The sequence below is a fragment of the Myxocyprinus asiaticus genome, chromosome 39 (genome assembly GCF_019703515.2).
Source record: "Myxocyprinus asiaticus isolate MX2 ecotype Aquarium Trade chromosome 39, UBuf_Myxa_2, whole genome shotgun sequence".
Classification (NCBI taxonomy): Eukaryota; Metazoa; Chordata; class Actinopteri; order Cypriniformes; family Catostomidae; genus Myxocyprinus; species Myxocyprinus asiaticus.
In genome coordinates this window covers 35,955,503-35,976,248 of record NC_059382.1, presented here as the reverse complement: position 1 = coordinate 35,976,248, position 20,746 = coordinate 35,955,503, and the positions used below count along the sequence as shown (strand labels likewise).

General features: G+C 38.9%; 1 protein-coding gene across 2 annotated transcripts in view; it reads right to left on the bottom strand.

The window, feature by feature from the left end:
- dock10 (dedicator of cytokinesis 10) overlaps nucleotides 1-20,746 on the bottom strand; it is a 194,761-nt gene that overhangs the window by 136,436 nt on the left and 37,579 nt on the right. Inside the window, exons 1-2 of one of the 2 annotated variants that reach the window (XM_051679640.1) lie at nucleotides 13,891-14,052; nucleotides 5,713-5,832 (exon numbers count right to left, since the gene is read on the bottom strand). In XM_051679640.1, the coding sequence (XP_051535600.1) occupies nucleotides 5,713-5,832; nucleotides 13,891-13,971 (201 nt within the window). In that variant the 5' untranslated portion in view covers nucleotides 13,972-14,052. Of the gene's footprint in view, nucleotides 1-5,712; nucleotides 5,833-13,890; nucleotides 14,053-20,746 lie in introns of those variants that run through there. The other variant, XM_051679641.1, reaches the window with a different exon arrangement.

Here is a 20,746-nt window from a genome sequence, read left to right as displayed (position 1 = left end):
AAAGATCAAGAAGACAACCAAAAGTATATCCTAACACAGTAACCGTGCTACAGATGTTACATGTTACTGGAGGTATAACAGAAGTGCAAACATATTTGAGCGTGTTCCTGAAGGAGATCAAACACAGATGAAGACCTATGCTCTATATTTAAGATAACATTCTAACTAGTCTGCTTCCTGAGGGACAGATAATTAACCTCCACTTTGACAGCACACTTAAATTCTGTATGCAGTTACTGCTGCAGTTAGTTTAATGAAGTGGAGAGTATTATGGCTAAATCTCTTTGCATGAAGATGACTGTGGATTGTGAGTGATTGGAAAGACTGTGCTGTACAATGTGCTGTGTGTGCGCATTAGAATCAGAAGTACATTTGTAAATAAGCAAGCTATTCATAGGTTGACTTCCTGAAGAGTGTGTGGTTTTGCAATGCTTTTAAAACATTGCTTTGCCATGTGACATGTCAACTTCTGGCTCAATCAATGGCATGAGTTTGGGGCGGGACTTCCTATTTACCGAACAATGGAAAATTGGGGGATTATTGATCATTAACAGTGATTATTTTGACAATTTTATTGGGTGCCACAGACATTATGTACTCCAAATTTAATATGGAGGTATATACTAACCTAAACAGTAATCTAGCTAAGTATATTAACAAATATGAGCTGCAATTACATTTACTCATTGCAAGATTTCTGAGAAAGTAGGGATGCACCGATATAATTTTTTTCTGTCCCGATCCGATTACGATACCTAAACTCTCAGTATCGGCCGATACTGACCCCGATACCAGTGTTGTTTTTTTTTCTTAATCAGTTTCTAATATCTACCTCACTGCGTGGAACTGATTGGGGGACTCTTTTATATGTAAAGAAACACAAACATCTAACTATTATTTCATTATTAAATAGAGGGGGAAAAAATGATTAGGCCTACATAAAAAAATGTGCCGCCTATTTAAATTTTTTTTTTTTTAAATAGTCTACTGGATAATGCAGCAACAACATCAACAGTAATTCCAGTTAAAGTCATCAGTAGAAAAGAAGCCAGTTATCTTTACAATTTTTTCAGACCTCTTTTTTATTCACTTCAGTTGTAATAGGATATCAGTCTTTTTAATCACATAGTAATTTTTCTAGAACCTAGTCAAGTTAAATATTATTCTAATTTAATATAATATAATAATAATAATAATAATAATAATAATACAATAAAAATGTATTATCATTAATGTTTTATTATTATTTATAATAACAACAACAATCAAAATAAATCTCAGAATTGATGACCGCATATTCCAGGACTGCTTTTTTCCCTGGTTTTGCTTTGCTAACAAACAGCAAAGACACAGACCATGTCACAAGAAGGAAAAGAAAGAGGAAAAAGGCGCGAGGTTTACCATAATTTGCTGAGAGCTTGTGTTTACCACCAGACACGAACATGCAGAAAAGTAAAAGTTTCCAGACTAGCTAAAAAGGATATTTATTGACAAAATATTCTATAAGTATTGTATGAAAATAGTATATAAGAATATATTGATATATTTTGAGTTTAAATTAGCTAGTAATCTACTTCCTTGATGCTAAAGGCATGTAGAAAAATAAATAATAGTTCAAAATAAAATCATGAAGATACACTAAACTAGTCGGCGCGTACTAAAGCCATTCTACCAGCACAGTAGAGCACGGCTGAGTACTGTTAGCTAACCATGGCAAGAATTCTGGGCCGTGAACTGTTTATAATAGTGCCGTGCCGAACCATGCTCAAGTGGAAATGCTACTGTAACCGTTCCATAACGTGCTCAGAACCGTTCGGCCCGATGGTGGAAAAGCGGCTACAGAGTGTCTGTGGGCAAATTCACAGTAGTTTAATATGTTTTCATTCAAAATCTGGTGAAATGCTCCTCCGATATTGATCTCAATGCATGTTATAAGCTAACCGAATGATTGAGCATCTACGTCTGAGATGTTGTTCGTATGTATAAACGCAGGCTTTTGAGATTCACAAAGCTATCTTGTGTCTACAAGAGACTTTAAATAAAATGCAAAAGCCTTTTGAACTACTTTAATTGTGCTTTAATGGTAATAGGTTTTATTTTAGAGCTTGACGGTAATAACCATGACTAACACATAGTATCGGATTTGTATCAGGCTCGTTGGACTGATACCCAATCTGGTTAAAAACGTCCGTATCTGAGCAGATCGGTGCATCCCTAGGAGAAAGAGGGAATTTAATGTTCTCTTTGATGCTTCATCACAGATGCTACTTGACATACTAAACATGCAATTAGTACAGATTAATCTAAACAGCACATTAGCACACTTGTCAGAAAATACACAGAGGATTTACTTTTAGCATAATGAAGGGATGAATGTGAGAAATTTGTATTAGGCTTTTTATAGACCATTTTAAGGACTGTTCGTTGGTGACGTCAAGTGATGTCACTGTTCCGTCAAGTGATGTCACTGTTCCATGAACATTTCCTGCTTGTCAAAACAGAGACTATTTACAAGAGACAGGCCACTTCTATTAAAATGACTGGAAGAAATTGGAAAGCCCAACAGCAGCCAAAGGTCAACGGAAAAAATACAGCCTCATCTCCGCTACCTTTACTCTCCTCGGGAGACTGGTCTCTACCTGCTGGTGTCTTTGCGGGTCCATATGTTCTCATTGTGAGAATATGCCCATCAGAACGCTGCAGTCGCGGCTCACTTCTTCCTGAAGCAAGGAGCCAACTCGGCTGCTCCCTGACCCGCTCCGTCCTGGGCTGATGCTCAGCTGGCTGGGTTGGCAAGCACCGCGGGCGATCTGGATGTGGATATGGGAGCGTTTTTGCCGGCTCAACCCCCACGGACCTCCCATCCCCAAGCATGCTCATTCTATCTGGAAGAGCTGTCGAGCGATACAGGCAGTCCGCCTCATGGCAGATTTAATGTGTCGTTCGTGGCTCACGACAAGGATGAGCTTTCGGTCGCAGCATCGGAGGTTGGGCTTCTGCTGTCGGAAGTGGACGAATCTTCTGAGCTCCCGCCCACAGGCAGTTGAGCACAGGATGAGGCGGATGCTGAGATGGCAGCCGTGCTTGCCCGGGCGGCTGCGAACATCGGGCTGAAGTGGAACCCTCCACCCTGCCCTGAGCGTTTGCAGCTGGATGATTGGTTTCTGGGCTCAGAGTGCAACTCACGGCCGCGTCCCACCCCGGGGCCTTTCTTCCCGGAAGTGCACGAGGAGCTAACAAAGTCGTGGAAGGCACCTTTTTCTGCCCATACACGCTTCGCGGGCTCGTCCATCCTAACTACCCTCGACGGTGGAGCGGCTAAGGGATATGTCAAGCTTCCCCAGGTAGAGCGCGCTGTAGCGGTGCATTTATGCCCGCAGGGTGCAGCCACCTGGCGCAACTAACCAAGGCTCCCTTCCAAGGTCTGTAAGTTCTCTTCCTCATTAATGATGAAGACTTACAAGGCTGCGGGTCAAGCCGCTTCCACCCTGCACGCCATGACCATCCTGCAGGTCCACCAGGCCAAGGTGCTGAAAGATCTGCACGGGGCAGAACCGACCCAGGGCTGATGCAGGAACTGCGTGCTGCGACCGACCTCACCTTATGGGCGATGTAAGTCACGGTGTGTGCCCTTGGCCGGACGATGTCCACTCTTGTGGTCCAAGAGTGCTCAACCTTGCGGAGACGCATGATGCCGAGAAAGTCAGCTTTCTCGATGCACCCATTTCCCAAGGGGGGCTTTCTGGCAACACCATCGAGGATTTCGCCCATCAGTTCTCGACGGTGAGGAAGCAGACCAAGGCAATTAAGCACATCTTGCCTCGGCGCGACTCGGCCGCCTTCAGGCCTCCGAAGTCCCGTGCCCCGTCTGCTTCTCGCCAGAGCCGTTCCTCTGCTGTGCCGGCCCCGGCTCCCGTACCATTGGAGCCCGTATGCTGGCCTCAGAGAAGAAGATCCTCCTGCGGGAAGTCGGCTCCAGAACACCGGACGGGCTTCGAGACGGCCATGGCACGGGCAACCCGGGTGATGAGGTGACGTGATTTTTTTTTTATTGTTTCTTAGTCTACAAAAGGAATCAAATCTACCCAAATACTCTTAAATGCCCATTCAGTCTGTTGTTTGAAATGCTGCTTCACTCATGTGCCAACTGCAGTCAAAGGAGATTCACACATTTGTTACAACATGTATATTACTTTAAATCATCATAGATTAATTAAAACAGCTTTTTTTTTTTACTGATCTCATGTGAATTTTACTCACAGAATAAGGCATGAAGTCATTGATAACACATTTTAATGTCATATTAGTTGATGTTTTACATTTAGTCTTGAACTTCCTCATTTTTAAATATACATCTAAACACCTCCCCCAGCTGCATGGTGGGTGCCTGAATGTTCGCAAACAGTTTGTCATTGCTCAGCTGTTTTGAACTTCTCTTTGGCTCTGAGCAAGAACGAAGAGGCACTTCACTGTGAGTATGCCAGGGCCTTAAGAGTGCATGTTTTGTTTCCCTTATGTATTTGTGTGAGACGGAAGCACAGACATTTCAAAATAAGAGTGATCGGTATGTTTCTGCCTTGTATATAGTTAAAAGTCCTTTTTACCACCTTGTTATCAGCATTTCCAAATTCACTATTGGTTGATCTCTAACTGAGATCCACTTAAAATGGGTCTGAGTTGGCTCTTTTAAAGATGACTAATGAGTGGAAACACACTAAATGTTCAAATGTTCATCATTCAATGTGCTGTGCCAAGATTCCTGCTGAAGATTAATTTTTCATAATTTTTAATGCCATTGGTTTCTTAAAATAGTGAATTGATTTACACAGTAAATTAGTGACAGGACAAAGCGTTGCGTGTGCACTGAGAAAATGTGTGCAAACAGTGTTTATATTTGTGCCATGTAAAGTCAGATCTGTGCGTGAAAGAGGATGTGGTCTGTTCAGGCCTGCTCTCAGCTCTTCTTAGCATCACACAGGGAGAAGTTTCAACACACACACACACACTCATGCATACACATGCAAACAGACACACACACACACAAACACACACACATACACACACACAATACATATTTTGTGTCTTGTACTACTGCACCAGAAAAACAGCACAAATCCCAAAATACAGCATTTTAGCTTCAAACGTTGTTGTGTAATTATGTCCCTGAACAAGTGACATGATGTTGACATGTTTTTACAACCATTTTATTCTGGAGGATTTGCTTACATAAAATGCACATAGCAAAACTGTCCAGTGAGAGCTGGGTGTGACACTGGGTGTTCCCATTATTCAATCTTGACAAAAAATAAAAATAAAAACACACACACCTGTCGAGTGTTTCTTTTATGTTTTTATGTCTTTTATGTCCAAGGGGTTGAGTTTTTCTTTTTTTAATATGAAGGTCACATTAAAAGTGTCTTGGAAACTTAATTTATTTTTTCTACTTTTCAAATGCCTTTTATGTATATTGTAAATATTTCTGTTTTACCTTTGTCCCAGATCCAAACTTTCAATCTTACCGTAAATTATGACAATCTATAATATTAATTATTACATAAAAAACTTTGTTCATACAAAGTATGAAATAATAAGAAACAAATTAGTTATTTATTGAGTGAAAATAATATGTATCAAAATGTTAGACATTATTAAAATGTCATAAACACACACCACAGACAAATACACAAACACACAAAACAGCAGTGAACTCACAGTTAAGTCATGTTCTGGAAATAGCAACAGGTCTTGAAGGGGGTCTTCCCTCAGCTCGGGTTCAAGCTCTGAGATCACAGCCTCATAGTCCAGAGGGTCAATCAGTTTGGGCTTCTCCTGCTACAGGACACAAATAAAAACACACATCATCATCACCATCATCAACACCACCATCATCATCATCATCACCATTATCATCACCACTGATTTATTAAATGTATTGTAATATAAAATAAAATACAACAAAATTCTGTAAAATTAAATAAATAAATAAATAAAAAAGATGCCATAAAAAAATTATACATTTTATACTACTACAATTCACACTTTTCAGTCCTCTTGCTGTGCCTCCTGTACTTCCCTGAAGATCACATTTTTAAGACAAACTCACCTTTGGCTGATGTTTTGTGCTTGTCACATCATATTTAGTATGGATAGTATGTGAATAGATTTGCAGGGCTTGTTTCTCCCCTCACATGACCTAAGCTGTGTTCTCGATCATTGTATTTTGTGACTTTTTTTTTTGCCATTGACACATGGCCTATTCTTATCTCTAGTATTAGTTTAAAATTCCTTGTTATGTAGTATTTTTTATGTTGTCTCGATATAGTCAATATTGTCCTTTAAAAATGACAATGCGTTGTAAGTGTGAGTCTGATGAAACAGATGTTCTATTTACTAATTTGCAGAGTTGGGAAAGTACTTTCAAAGTGTACTTATGTTATCAGTTTTTCTGGTTAAGAGTGGCAGAGCACCCTGGCGATCTCTCTTGTGCACACGTACAGAGAGCGCGAACAGGCAGGCGAGGGAAAGAGTGAATGTAAAAAAATAAAGTACTTTGAAAAAGTGGGCGCTTTGCCGCGCTCAGCCAGAATAATCACATTAGTACATGTAAAAAAAAAATTATAAATATAAAAAAATAAATTAAATATATATATATATATATATATATATATATATATATATATATACTACCGTTCAAAAGTTTAGGGTCACTTACTCATTCTTTATTTAAAATTTATTTTTTTTTTTTTCACATTTTAGAATAATAGTAAAGTCATCACAACTATGGAATAATAGAAATGGAAATATGGGAATTATGTTGTGACTAAAAAAAATCCAAAATAAATCAAAACTATGTTATATTTTAGCATCTTCAAAGTGGCCACACTTTGCCTAGATTTTGCAGAAATTTACTCTTGGCATTTTCTCAACCAACTTCTTGAGGTATCACCCTGGGATGCTTTTTAAACAGTATTGAAGGAGTTCCCATCTATATGCTGGGCACTTAGTGGCTGCTTTTCTTAATTATTCGGTCCAAGTCATCCCTTTCAAAAAAGTTTTTTATTTATTTATTATTTATAAAATTTTAGTTTTGTAATTAAATAAATTAATATGTTGACACAATTATATTTTTGTCTACAAAACTAATTTCAAACATTTAAGCATATGCCTTCAGATCAAAAGGTTTTTAAGATCATGAGAAACATTTCAGGCAAGTGACCCCAAACTTTTGAATGGTAGTGTATATATATACATACACACACCGATCAGCCACAACATTAAAACCACCTAATATTGTGTAGGTCCCCCTCGTGCAGCCTAAACAGCGCCAAACCCGCATCTCAGAATGCTATTCTTCTCACCACAATTGTACAGAGCTGTTATCTGAGTTACCGTAGACTTTGTCAGTTCGAACCAGTCTGGCCATTCTCTGTTGACTTCTGTCATCAACAAGGCGTTTCCGTCCACAGAACTGCTGCTCTCTGGATGTTTTTTGTTTTTGGCACCATTCTGTGTAAATTCTAGAGACTGTTGTGTGTGAAAATCCCAGGAGATCAGCAGTTATAGAAATACTCAAACCAGCCCATCTGGCACCAGCAATCATCCATGCGATTATCTAATCAGTTAATCGTGTGGCAGCAGTGCATAAAATCATACAGATACGGGTCAGTTAATGTTCACATCAACCAACAGAAATGGGGAAAAAATGTGATCTCAGTGATTTGGAGTGTGGCATGATTGTTGTTGCCAGATGGACTGGTTTGAATGGTAATATAATAGCCAAATAGCTATTTAAGTTTTCTTACAGGCTACTATTGAAGGCAATGCAGCCTTGTCAATAATTAACACTGTAATTTAATGCTGGTTAAGACAAATAATGATAGCAGCGCTAGCATTGAGATATGTCAAGATGCTCTATAAAATGAACAATCATTCAGGTCTGGCTCCATTCTGTTATGGAATGAGTCAGTCACTTCCTGATTCTGGCCTACCATTTATTTTCTCTTTAAAGGATTAGTTAATTCCAAAAATAACACATTTATGACAGCATCATTCTGTTCTGTCATCATTCTGTAAAAGCCACATGTCGTTTCAAACCTGTATGATTTTGTTCTGTGGAACACAAAAGAAGATATTTTGAAACATCCAGCACAAAGAGACCACGACCAGTTCAGCTCCAAAAAAAGACTGAAAAAAAAAAAAAAAAAAAACAATGTCTGTAGTCATATGACCAAAATGTAAGACTTTATTCACTGAAAACCTTTTCATTCAAAAGATTAGAACAACCTGAAGACTGTCCTTTTGTGTTCCACAGAGAAAAGAAAGTAAAATGAGTTTGGAACCTGTGAGGGTGAGTAAATGATGACAGAATTTTCTATTTTGGGCTACCTATTCCATTCACTAATAATAATAATAATAAAAAACATTTTTAAAAAAAAGAGCCAGAAATTGATACAAAAAAGTTAAAGTAATCAAAATGAATGCAAAATGTATGTTTATTGTAATAACATGAACAATCTATTTTCAGCACGCTTTATCTAAAGGTTTTATATAACACACTCTACTGTCAGTTATTAATTGCATATTAACAGCAGATCCACAGATGGCTTAATCTGCTGAGTTTAGTTAAGAACAAACAGCAGCTCTGTCTCCATCTGCTTGAATCTGTGTTCTCTCTCTCTCTCTCTCTCTCTCTCTCTCTCTCTCCCTCCCTCCCTCTCCCTCTGTGTGTGTGTGTGTGTGTGTGTGTACTTAGCTACAGTTTGGGGACAAATTTGCAGAGAAAACCTCCCCTTGAGGACATTACATTGGGATGTCATCATTTGATAAATTAAGCAATAGAAGTCTATGGTATGTCCCTATTTAGATAGCTGAGCAAACGTGTGTGTGTGTGTGTGTGTGTGTGTGTGTGTGTGTGTGAATAGGGTGGTGCTGTAATTTGAACTGAGCCACTGATGAAGGTAAATAACACAGAACCGTGGGAAAAGACAGGGACAACATGTCTATCACGTAATAACAAACCCATAACTAAACCCAACACTAAGACATTAGTAATTTTCCTTAATAAACCAGCTACCACACGGCAGACACTGGCAACAGTGACCTCACACTAATCTCAATACAATCAGCAACTAAATAAGCTTTCAATTTGAGAAATCTGAACATGCTGCCACTGACAGTGTTAATCTGCCAAATGTGCAATAAATCCACAAATGAGAGTGCACACACACTTTTGGATTTGGCATATAATCACAAAGTACTGTCAATCTGTTCACTTTAAGTAGTTATACTTCTTTGATATAACCTTTCCATTTGACTTAATACATAATTATAAAAATTAATGTAGAAATAGACATTGTTCTAAAACTTCCCCAGGTGACATCACACAAATTTCTGCAAACACAAAGATCATGATCTGAGTTGCCATTGCTCAACCAAAAAAAGAACATGGATTATCATGATGACAACAACAAATCTTGTAATATTCAAATGGAAAATGGTTTATTAGGTAGTTTACAGTACTTATAGTACGCAACTTTAAAATCAATTAATGCTTATTAATAAAACATTTTGGGCACCAAACTTTCCAAATCCCACCCTCTATTCAGACAAGAGCACAGATACCCACCCAAATCTAGATGGTGCTATAATAAACTAATTCATGTTTTCACTAATAACTTGTACGAAAATTATTTTTTCCTCTCAATCCACAAATTATACCAGAAAATATTGGTCACATCTTTAAATCGTTTTCTGTCATTTTCAAATGTTTGTAAAACCTACACTTTCAAACTCATCCTAGGCCATTTGTCTCGCATGATTCTCACGAATTTGGCAGGTCTCATCTAGGGACCCTCAGAAAAAGTAAAAAATTAGGGCTGTCAGTAGATACATTTTTTTAATCACAATTAATCTCATAATTTTTCTTTGTTAATTGCGATTAATCTCAGATTTTAAAAGTAGTAAAATGTTACTCTATATACAGTACAGTATACTTATTTCCTGTCATAATGCATTTATTTGTTCTTTGGAAAGAACAACACAATAGAACAAAACAATACAGTATGTAACAAAAATGCTTTATTAACATTTCCAAACTCCACAGTACAAAGACAGAAATTCACTAAAATACCTCCAATTCGAGAAGAAGCGGTTCTAGCTTGTATGGTGCCGTAGGCAAAACCCGCTTCAGCACGAGTAACATTAAACATTTCCCAAAGTCTAACTGGGATGTTGACTGATTGAAAGAACTACTATTCATTGCAATGCTCATTAAACCCTCATTTAATATTAATCAGTCGGCAGACTGTCTTTTCACTTTAGATATAGAATGCACATGATTTGTGTCAGGGCATCAAGTGCTGCGTTGAACTCCATATGAAAAGCGCTTCTTGTTCTGCTTTTAGCGATGGCACTTCCAATATAAAGATAATTCATCCGAACTGTCCGGTGATAATTAGCTGACACTTCAAAAGCTCGGAGGCAATGGGTACAATGTTGAAATTTGAGCGGAGTGTCAACAGGAGAAAAACTAGCTGCACAGCGGGCTTGTAAAAATTGATATGCTTATCTGGTAAAATGCTGACTTATAAAAGGCATGTGAAGGACTTCAGTGAAGTCCCGCGAAGGCCATTTCAACATTAGTTTTATAATAGGTTCTCCAGCACTTGATCATTGGTACGGACTCGCTGTTGTGTGTTTGTTTTTAGTGAGTATATGAGTGTAATGTCCCCACTAAACACTTTGCAAAGTCCCCGCCCAGTGTCTAACAGTGTTCACATGGAGCTGAATAAAATATCAGAATCTAATGTCAAATCGGTACCTGCCTTAATCGCGATTAAGAAAAATTAACGTGTTAAACATTTTAAATTAATTTCATGCATTAATGCATTAATGCTGACAGCACTAAAACAAAGTATATAATGAATAAATCTTGTGACTGCAATATCCAAAGTTCACAGAACTTGGTACACATGGACACCAGGACAATGAATGGACACTTTCATCCATTTTCAGTGATGGGGGGTGCTGTAACATAATATTATGAGACAATCTTCAGAACTGTGCAGATGTGATTTAGGAGGTTGAAATTTTAGGTTGAAATTTGCCACTGAAACAACTGTATCAACAGCATCCATAGGATTCATTCTTTCAAATTTCAAAATTGTGGTCATGTTCCCCTTTTCCCATGTGCTCGAACCCTGATAATAGCTGACTGCTCTTTTGAAAGAAATTTTGCATTCCACTGCGAATAGAAGTTCAAGTTTGGTGACATCTGACCTGCAAATCAGTTTTTTGTTATATGTAATTTATTCTTTATTGAAACCAGAAGCCCTTGTGTGTGACATCATATCCTGGTCCGTTGCAATATCAGAAGTAATTTTGCATGCTCAAAGTGTAGTGTGACTGCCCCTTTAGGCCCCATCCACACTACTACTCTGTTTTCAGTTTTCTAACGTTATAGTTTTGAAAGTATGAGGTTATGTGAAGCGCTTTCGAAAGTCTCAGTTTTTAGTGCTGTTCCAGTGTGGATGAGAGCCATAAACATAGCATTAATTCATCTTCACCAGTAGTGGTAAACTTGAAGCAAACCTCTGGCAACAATGGACAATTTGCAGCTAATGGCAAACACTTCTGGGGCAAACTGTGGGGGTTGCCAGAATTCTAGATTTTTGTAAGGGTCATTGTTGTTCCGCTTCTAGTGTTTAGAGAGACATACAAAGTAAGTAAAAAACATTTACTTTTACTTAGTAATATCAATAATTGTCTCAAAGTTCCTACATTACATGATATTTAAGCTTGTTTAACAAACGCCTGTAGAAACAGGTGTATAAAACTTGGTAAATTATACTCTATTTTGATAATCGTACACCTGTAGAACAAATGCTAGCGTTGCAGCATTATTTATCAATTGAGTTGCTAGGAGACATCTCTGATAACAGTCAAACACCTGCTAAGCTAAAGGGAGTTTTGCAGATTTGTTTCCTTACACGTCATCTTCCAAGCATCTGGCAATGGAATGTCTTGATATGCGGAGATATCAAGTAGGAGTATCCCACAACTGACTTGAATGGAATACAGCATAAGAATGAGGTACTCATTTTACAAACATGCAGTTATAGTTATGTGATTTTATGAGACCAACTTGCCCACACAGTCAAGGTATAGATAATAATAAACCATAACATCTAGTGACAATGTCAGGAAGGAGTTTCTCCATGGCAACAAATACTGTCATTCACCAGCCAGGGGTTTTAATCATTTATTCACTGTTGGTGAAACAATCAGGCTGTGTGCGACAAAACATGCCAATGGTATCCAGCACATGGTCTACCGCAATATTAATTTGAACTTTACAATATACAGGTCAATTTAAACTCCTAAAAGAAGAACCAACAGTCTCCACATGTTTAATGAAAGCAACAAAGGGAACAGCCAGAGGACAGTTGGTCATTGTTCTAAAACAAACACACAACAATTCAAAAACCAGAGCGCAGTTCTCTTTTGGGCTGTTTTCACACTTGGTTGGATTGTTTTTTTATTTTTATTTTTTAACTCGAGTTTGATTCCACCCTCCTCCCCCGGCCCTTTAGGTTTCTGTTCACATTGTATTATTTTTTTCCGAACTATGGTACATTTGTGTCATCAAAGTACGTTAACACTGAGAGTACTAGCAGTATCTGTTTACCACTGTATCTAGGCAACATGATCACATGGGAAGTCGACATGTTGCTTCAGAATTTTCTAGTACCCCGACATCTGTCCCATTATGCCAAGTTACTGACAAGCGCCAATATCCCATCAGACATTTTTGCATCATTTCAAATGTGTATGTCTTCTATCACATGACTGGAAGCATGTTGCATCAGCAGTGTAGAAAACCTGGGTTCTCATTCTGCAATAAAACCAGGAAGTAATCGTGTTTGAGTTAATATAAGCATTCCTTTTCACTGTATTACATAATTTACCGTTAAAAACAACTCGCATTACAACTCGCTTTTGGCACCCCTCTGTGGAAATTTCACCCAGAAACTGGAGCACACACACGTGTCCATACGTTCAACAACACTTCCCACTTCGCCTACTGGGGGCAGCTTAATTTCGGTAAACACATACCAAGATTAGCTCAAGAAAAGTCAACCTACTGTTTCCAAAGTAACTGTGAGATCAGTCTGAACTAGATAACACCTCAGGATGAGAAGATCATTGCTTCACAGCATTATTAGTATTTGTTCCTTTGGACTGACCAAGAAAATTTACAGGCACAGAATGTAACATGCGTTTTCTGCATTGCAAGAGGTGCAAAGCATGTGAGTTGCTCTCGAAAGGTAATTTATTTAAAGGCAGGTAGCTATAATAAATGCATTATACTGTAATTATTGCAAACACAAACATGCAAATATGCAAATTCTTGTTGGAGCAGTGGCCTTGTGGTCATTGCAAGTGCTCCGACATATTGAGCTGTGGTGCACATAGGCCACCTGGGTTTGTGTACAGCCCAGGTCATGTTCCCATCTCTACCCTTGATTTCCTCTCTCTCTACTGCTAAAAAAAAATCATATGTCCTGGCTGAATTTTTTTTTTTTTCAAATGGACTTGCATGCAGTTCATAAAACCACTTTCACACCAACCAAAACAAACCAAACTCTCAAACAGACTTGGGTCCAAACCAAAAGCTAGTGTGAAAGCAAAGCACCCTTAATGTAATCAATGGACTAATGTAACAAAAATAAGGGATGGTACAGAACCATTAGTACAGCATCACATTCTGACTTAAGTACTGCAGTTAAGTTGAAAAATAATACAGAATTCACTGTTATCATTTTACATAACAAAATGTGTGAAACACAAGGCAATAGTTGAAATATAAATTCAGAAAGATGAAATACATACACAGCTCACTCGAGTGCAGTCTGCTCGCACCCGTCGACTTTTCATCTTCTTTCGAAATGTGATTTTACTCCTAAAACTCATAATTACACACGTTTACGTAGATTCACATGCACGCACGCTGATATGCTGAGCATATGAAGAGGATGCAGAGTGACTTTGAGGTTAGAAGCAGAACTTTCCTGTGAGCAAGTGAAACCTGTCATACAGCGAGCACGTGGTCAGAGGGAAGTAGATCTACAGTGACGTGTGACTTCACCACCAAAAGATAGATGGAGAAAAGGAGAGACAGAATATGACAGACAGATTGGATAGAGAAAGCTTCCATCATACCTTTAAACCACATGCATCATGGTGTATACATGATCATACATGTATACATACAACACATACATGCATTTAGGCCTATTTACTATCAGGCTTATTTATTTCAGGGTTAACTTAAAATGGAACTTTAAATGGGTCAGTAGCAGACTTTTTTATATCAAGATTTTTGGTTAAATTTATATTACGGGAAAGTGTTTTTTTTTTATCCCCTTTTCTCCCAATTTGGAATGCCCAATTCCCACTACTTAGTAGGTCCTCGTGGTGGCACGGTTACTCACTTTAATCCGGGTGGCAGAGGACAAGTCTCAGTTGCCTCCGCTTCTGAGACCGTCAATCTGTGCATCTTATCACATGGCTCGTTGTGCATGGAAAAGTGTATGTTTTTAAATGTCTGGTCATCATTTCAAGTTTTTCACCACAAAAATTGCCTTTCGCTAATTCTCAATGGTCCTGCAGTGTGACAAATGAAATGATAAAAGTTCATAACCATCATTCTCTCATCATTTACTCACCCGTATGCCATCCCAAATGTGTATGACTTTCTTTCATCTGCTTAACTCAAATTAAGATTTTTAGAATAATTTCTCAGCTCTTTTGGTCCATACAATGGAAGTGAATGGGTGCCAAAATTTTGAAGCTCCAAAAATTCAAGCAAAAAAAAAAAAAAAACAAACAAAAAAAAAACATTTAAAAAAGTCAGCATAAATGTAATCCATAAGACTCCAGTGGTAAATCAATGTCTTTAGAAGTGATATGATAAGTGTGGGTATTCAGATTAATATTTAAATCTTTTTATTATAAAATCTCCTCTCTGCTCAGCCAATCTCCAATTTAACTTTCATTTTCACATTATTCAGGGATATCACCCCCTACTGGGCATGGAGAAGAATTTCTAGCAAAAAAAAAAAAAAAAAGACTTAGCTCAGCCTAAAATGAAAATTCTCTCATCATTTACTCACCCTCATGCCATCCCAGATGTGTACGACTTCCTTTCTTCTGCAGAACACAAATTATGATTTTGAGAAGAATATCTCAGCTCTGTAGGTCCATAAAATGCAAGTGAATTGGTGCCAATATTTTGACGCTGCAAAAGCACATAAAGGCATCATTAAAGTAATCCATATGACTCCAGTGTTTTTTTTATCCATTCCTTCAGAAGTGATATGAAAGGTGTGGGTTAGAAACAGATCAATATTTAAGTCCTTTTTTGGTAGAAATTATTTTCCCTGCCAAGTAGGGGGCGATATGAATGCAGAATGCAAATCACCAAAAACACAAGAAGAAGAATGTGAAAATAAAAGTTTACAGTGGAGATTGTCTGAAGATCACTTCTGAAGACATTGATTTAAACACTGGAGTTTTATGGATTACTTATATGCTGACTTATGTGATTTTTGGAGCTTCAAAATTTTGACACCCGTTCACTTCCATTGTATGGACCAAAAGAGCTGAGAAATTCTTCTAAAAATCTTCATTTATGTTCTGCAGATGAAAGAAAGGCACACATCTGGCATGGCACAAGGGTAAGTACATGATGAGAGAATTTTCATTTTTGGGTGAACTATCCCTTTAACTTACAAGCATGAAAATGTGTCATTTACTTTTGCTGGGGTCTGGATAACCCCCCCCCCCCCCTTTTTTTTTTCACTATATGTCAGGGGTTCTCAAACTACCTCAGATAAGAAATAAAAAAATGTTTATATATATATAAAACAACATGCAAAATGGTGTATTTGCCACATCTGATTAATTTATGTGTTTTTTATTAATTAAACAATTGTGAAATAGACTAATGGTATAATAATAATAATAATTATTATTCTTTCAAAGACTTTTAAAACATTTGAACTGAAATAACATGCTCTAACATGCAAACAAACACTCTCAAATTGTAGATATATAAAAAATCATTGAAAATAATTTAAAAAATCATTCAAACACTGAAGCTGATAAAATCAGTCACATCCAGACTGAACTAGAGTAAAATATCAAATCTGATGCTTCCTCAAAGCTTCATATTTTGTCACTCCTATAAACGTGTACCATGGAAACCATATTTTCTGCCAAAAATCCATAGTTATTACAGATATTGTTATTTTAATAAAACTGTGGTAACTTGGTATTTGTCAGGAAAAGACTAAAAGTTGACAAAGTTTGAAAGGGATACCGTATGAATAAAAGGAATAGTTAACCGAAACTTTATAATTTTCTCTTCCTTTTCCTCACCCTTATGCCTCAATCTGAATGACTGTCTTTCTTCTGCGGAACACAAACAAAGATATTTTGAGGGATTTATGATGTATGTTTGCCACTGCAAGTCAATAGGGACCAAAACTTCCAAGCTCCAAAAAGGACATAAAGGCAACATAAATGTAATCCATCTGACTCAAGTGGTTTAATCCATGTCTTCTGAAAAAATATGATCGTTTTGGGTGAGAACAGTCCAAAATGTAACTCCTTTTTCACTATAAATCTTTATATCTGCAGTGTCATTGGTGAAATCATTATTTGAAGCTCGATTACATTTCCTCGCTTGACGCATACGCAGAGTGCTGTACACATGCTCTGTGCATGTACACACACTGTATATGAGCTCTGCGCATGTGTCAAGCATGCTGCCTTGCTTTTGGAGCTTAGACGTTTTGGATTCCATTGACTTGCATAGTTTGGAAATAACAACATCATACATCTATAAAAACAATATCTTCTGCTCTGCAGAAGAAAGAAAGTTGTATGAATTTGAGAAGGCATAAGGGTGAGTAAATAATGAGAGAATTATAATTTTTGCGTGAACTATTCCTTTAACCTCATGCGACCCCACATCCTTATGCACGTAATTGTGTTTTATATCCGCTATATGCTATGCATATTTAATTTAAACTGACTGTTCTCAGTTCAAGACACTCTGGGCTGTCATTAAAGGGTTAAGCTTTCAACACACGTAGTCATGTGACAAAACAACATTGCACCAATCTCAGTGAAGACTGTCTTTGGGAGAAACTGCAACAAAACTATATCTGGTAGGAAACCTAATGGAGCTTTAGCGACTGAAATGGAGCTTAAGTGTAGTTCAGGCTGACCACGGAGTGCCAGCTGGCTCATCAGCTGACACTCAGCTGACCTGTCAACTCCACCTCCTACCAGTTAGGCACTGCATATAAACACACCATTCAGAAAACACACCTGTTCTAGTCTGTCACACAGACGTTCGCTCACCCACCCCGATCCCCATCTCCCCCTCATGCTCAAGCCAATCTGAGCCTTTATGCATGCATCTACTGTCCATATGGAGAATACCTCATCTTTCAGTGCCATAGGTTGTTATCATTGTCTTCCTGATTCCTTGTTCTAAACTCAACCATTGTACTAAATCACTATTTGTACTGATTTAATACCATATATTGTATCAGTCATCAATCAGCTGTAAATTTGCTTGTAAATTATTAGTAGGCGCTGTAAGTGATTTTTTCATAGAAAAGTATCCAAAAAAATTTCCTATTCCCTGAAAAATATTTTTGAAATAAGTGTCCTGAGATATCTCACCGGTCCTGTGACAGCTGTAGACTTTGTAAACAGCAAACAAAAATGTGTCCATGAACCGCCGACATTGACGCTTTTCACCTGTCAATCATTTTGCTCGTTCTTATTTGAAATGGATCATTGAGGCTATGTCTCATAATGTTTGTCAGTTGAGGGCGCTATTGTGCCACTGTTGAATTTGACAGCCACAGGAATGGAGGGTTATACAGGTAACCCAGGTTCTATGAAAAAGGTCAACACACCACAGTATGGGTCAGCCTCGTTGAGGTTAAGCTGTCAGGAGACGTATATCAAATTAATCACGCCTCTGTGTGCAATCAACTGTGTGCAAGCCGGCCGGCACTTTCTCTTTTGCCGACTGGCACCACGCATTTCCCCAAGTGACAACACTGTGTGGCTTCTTGATCTTATTCATAGAACCTGTGTTATCTGTGTAAACCTCTGTTCTATTTCACCTCAGTCAACACGCCACAGTATGGGTCAACCGTGTAGCAGATAAGGTCAGGAGGGGGAAAATAGTGGGGCAGTAAGACCAGAATCACAATTCCCTGGTAAACATACAGTTTTATTAGTTTCCATTTTAATTGCACAAATAAACAACCAGGTGTTGGGCACCTTGAAGCAAATTATCAAAACATGGCAAGGACTGTTTATGTGTACTCCACTGCCTGCAAGACAGAAGATGACAATGTTAATGCGACGTCCACACGATAGAACCTGGCGAACATCAAAGAGGAAGACCAACCAGCTGCTGTACACACTTCCTCTAGTGAAGCACCCCTGAATAGTGCCCAAGAGGCAGCCATCTCTCTAGTAGAGTGGGCCGCCACCCCCGTGGGAGGAGGAACCCCCGCATTACGGTAGGCTAACTTGATCGACCTGACCACCCAGTTGGCCAGTTGCTGTTTGGACACAGCCTGGCCTTGCACTGATTCCCCATAGCAGACAAAATTTGATCCATTTTTCATATAACTTGCGTGTAAGAAATATACCTCCTCAGTGCACTGACTAGGCAGATTAGATGCAATCTAGCTGCTTCCACAGAGTCATGAGGAGGTGGATGAAAAGAAGCTAGGACCAAGGGCCTGGATACATATGAGTACTTTTGTCAGGAATGCCGGGTTTGGAAGGAGAGAAATAGCTGAGCCCTCTTCTCCTAATCTTAAGCATTTTGGATGCACAGACAGGGCATGTAACTCAATCACCCTTTTTGCTGAGGTAATACCAGAAGAAAAGCTGTCTTAAATGAGAGAAGATCTATCTCTAAATTGTCCAAGGGTTCAAAGAGGGGCTCTGTCAGAGCATCCAAGACAATGCGCAAATCCTATGAGGGGATCATTCGAGATGGTGATGGGCACAATCTATGGGCCCTTTTTAGAAAGCGTCTGATGAGAGGCTGGGAACCAGCTAAAGAGCCATCAAAACATGCATGGCGATCAGATATGGCTGCTACATACCCCCTCAATGTTGACTCTGCCAGACCATGCTCCAACAGGGACTGGAGAAAAGACAAGATTGACTCAACATCACAAGACTGACACCACTGAGAAAACCTTCCCCAACAGTTAGCATAGAGCATTCTTGTAGACAGGGCTCTAGCCACCTGTAAGGTTGATAGAACTCCTAGTCCAAGACCTCTGAATGGCTCCCATCCATGGGCCAAACTTGCAGTCTATACTGCCCTGGGTTTGGGTGCCAGGATTGGCCCCAGGCCTGTGACGGCAAATTTTGCCTAACTGGGAAACAACACGGTGACCCCACCAGAAAAGTGACCAGATCTGGCATCCATGGCTGCTGGGGCCAGTCCGGTGCCACCAACAGAACCCTCGCCTGCAAACTCCTCACTCTGGCCAGGACCACAAACAGAAGCGGAAAAGGAGGAAATGCATACAGGAGAAATTGAGGCCACTCGTTCGCCAGAGCGTCCACCCCTAAGGTTCCTCTGGGCCCCACCATTGAATACCACAGGGGACAATGTGTGGTTTCCTGTGAGGAAAAAAGGTCCACCTGGGCTTCCATGAAGCGAGCCCAGATGGCCTGAACAATGGCCTGGTGAAGCCGCCATTCTCCTGGCCTGGGACCTCCCCTGGACAAGAGATCGGCTGCTACATTGTCCTCTCCTGGAAGTGACAACCTCCGAGCAAATGCCCATTGGGGAAGCTCTTGATAATGCTAAAGAGGTTTGTGAACTTGCAAAAATTATGACAGACACTGTAATATGCTCTGGCCCCCTCCCTGCTCATCGTGGTGATGAGGTTTATAGTAGATTAGTGTCACTGAATGGTAAATGTCTGAGTGGTGTCCGGAGAATAGCATAGCATTTATAGACAAATGGAAGAGTTTTTGGGGTAGATCTGACCTGCTAAAGAGAGACGGACTCCATCCCTGCAGGGAAGGTGCCGCTCTCCTCTCTATTAATTTGGCTCATAGTTTTAATAGTGATAGTATTTGACTAATTGGGGCCCAGGTCAGGAAGCAGAAAAACTGGCAAATCTGAACATCTGCTGAGATGTCACACAGGTCACATAAACTACAACTCATAGACTGTATCACCTAGTTATCACATAGAGACTTTGTCTGTTCCCTGAACTACCAAACACAAACCCCTCAATAAATAATTTAGAAAAAATGTGATTAAGGTAAAACTTGAAAAAAAAAAAATAATAATAATAATCATAATAAATAAATAAATAAATAAAGATAAACATCATATAAAGGTAGGGCTACTAAACATTAGATCTCGTTCAACCAAAGCACTAATTGAAAATGAAATTATTATAGATCATAGTTTGGATGCACTCTGTTTGACTGAAACCTGGCTTAAACTGGATGAATATATTAGTTTAAATGAATCTACTCCCCCAGGTTATTGTTATAAACATGAGCCTCGTTTGAAGGGTCGAGGAGGAGGTGTTGCTGCAATTTACAGTGAAGTTTTTGGTGTTACTCAGAGGACAGGGTAAAAGTCATTTGAACTAATAATGCTTAATGT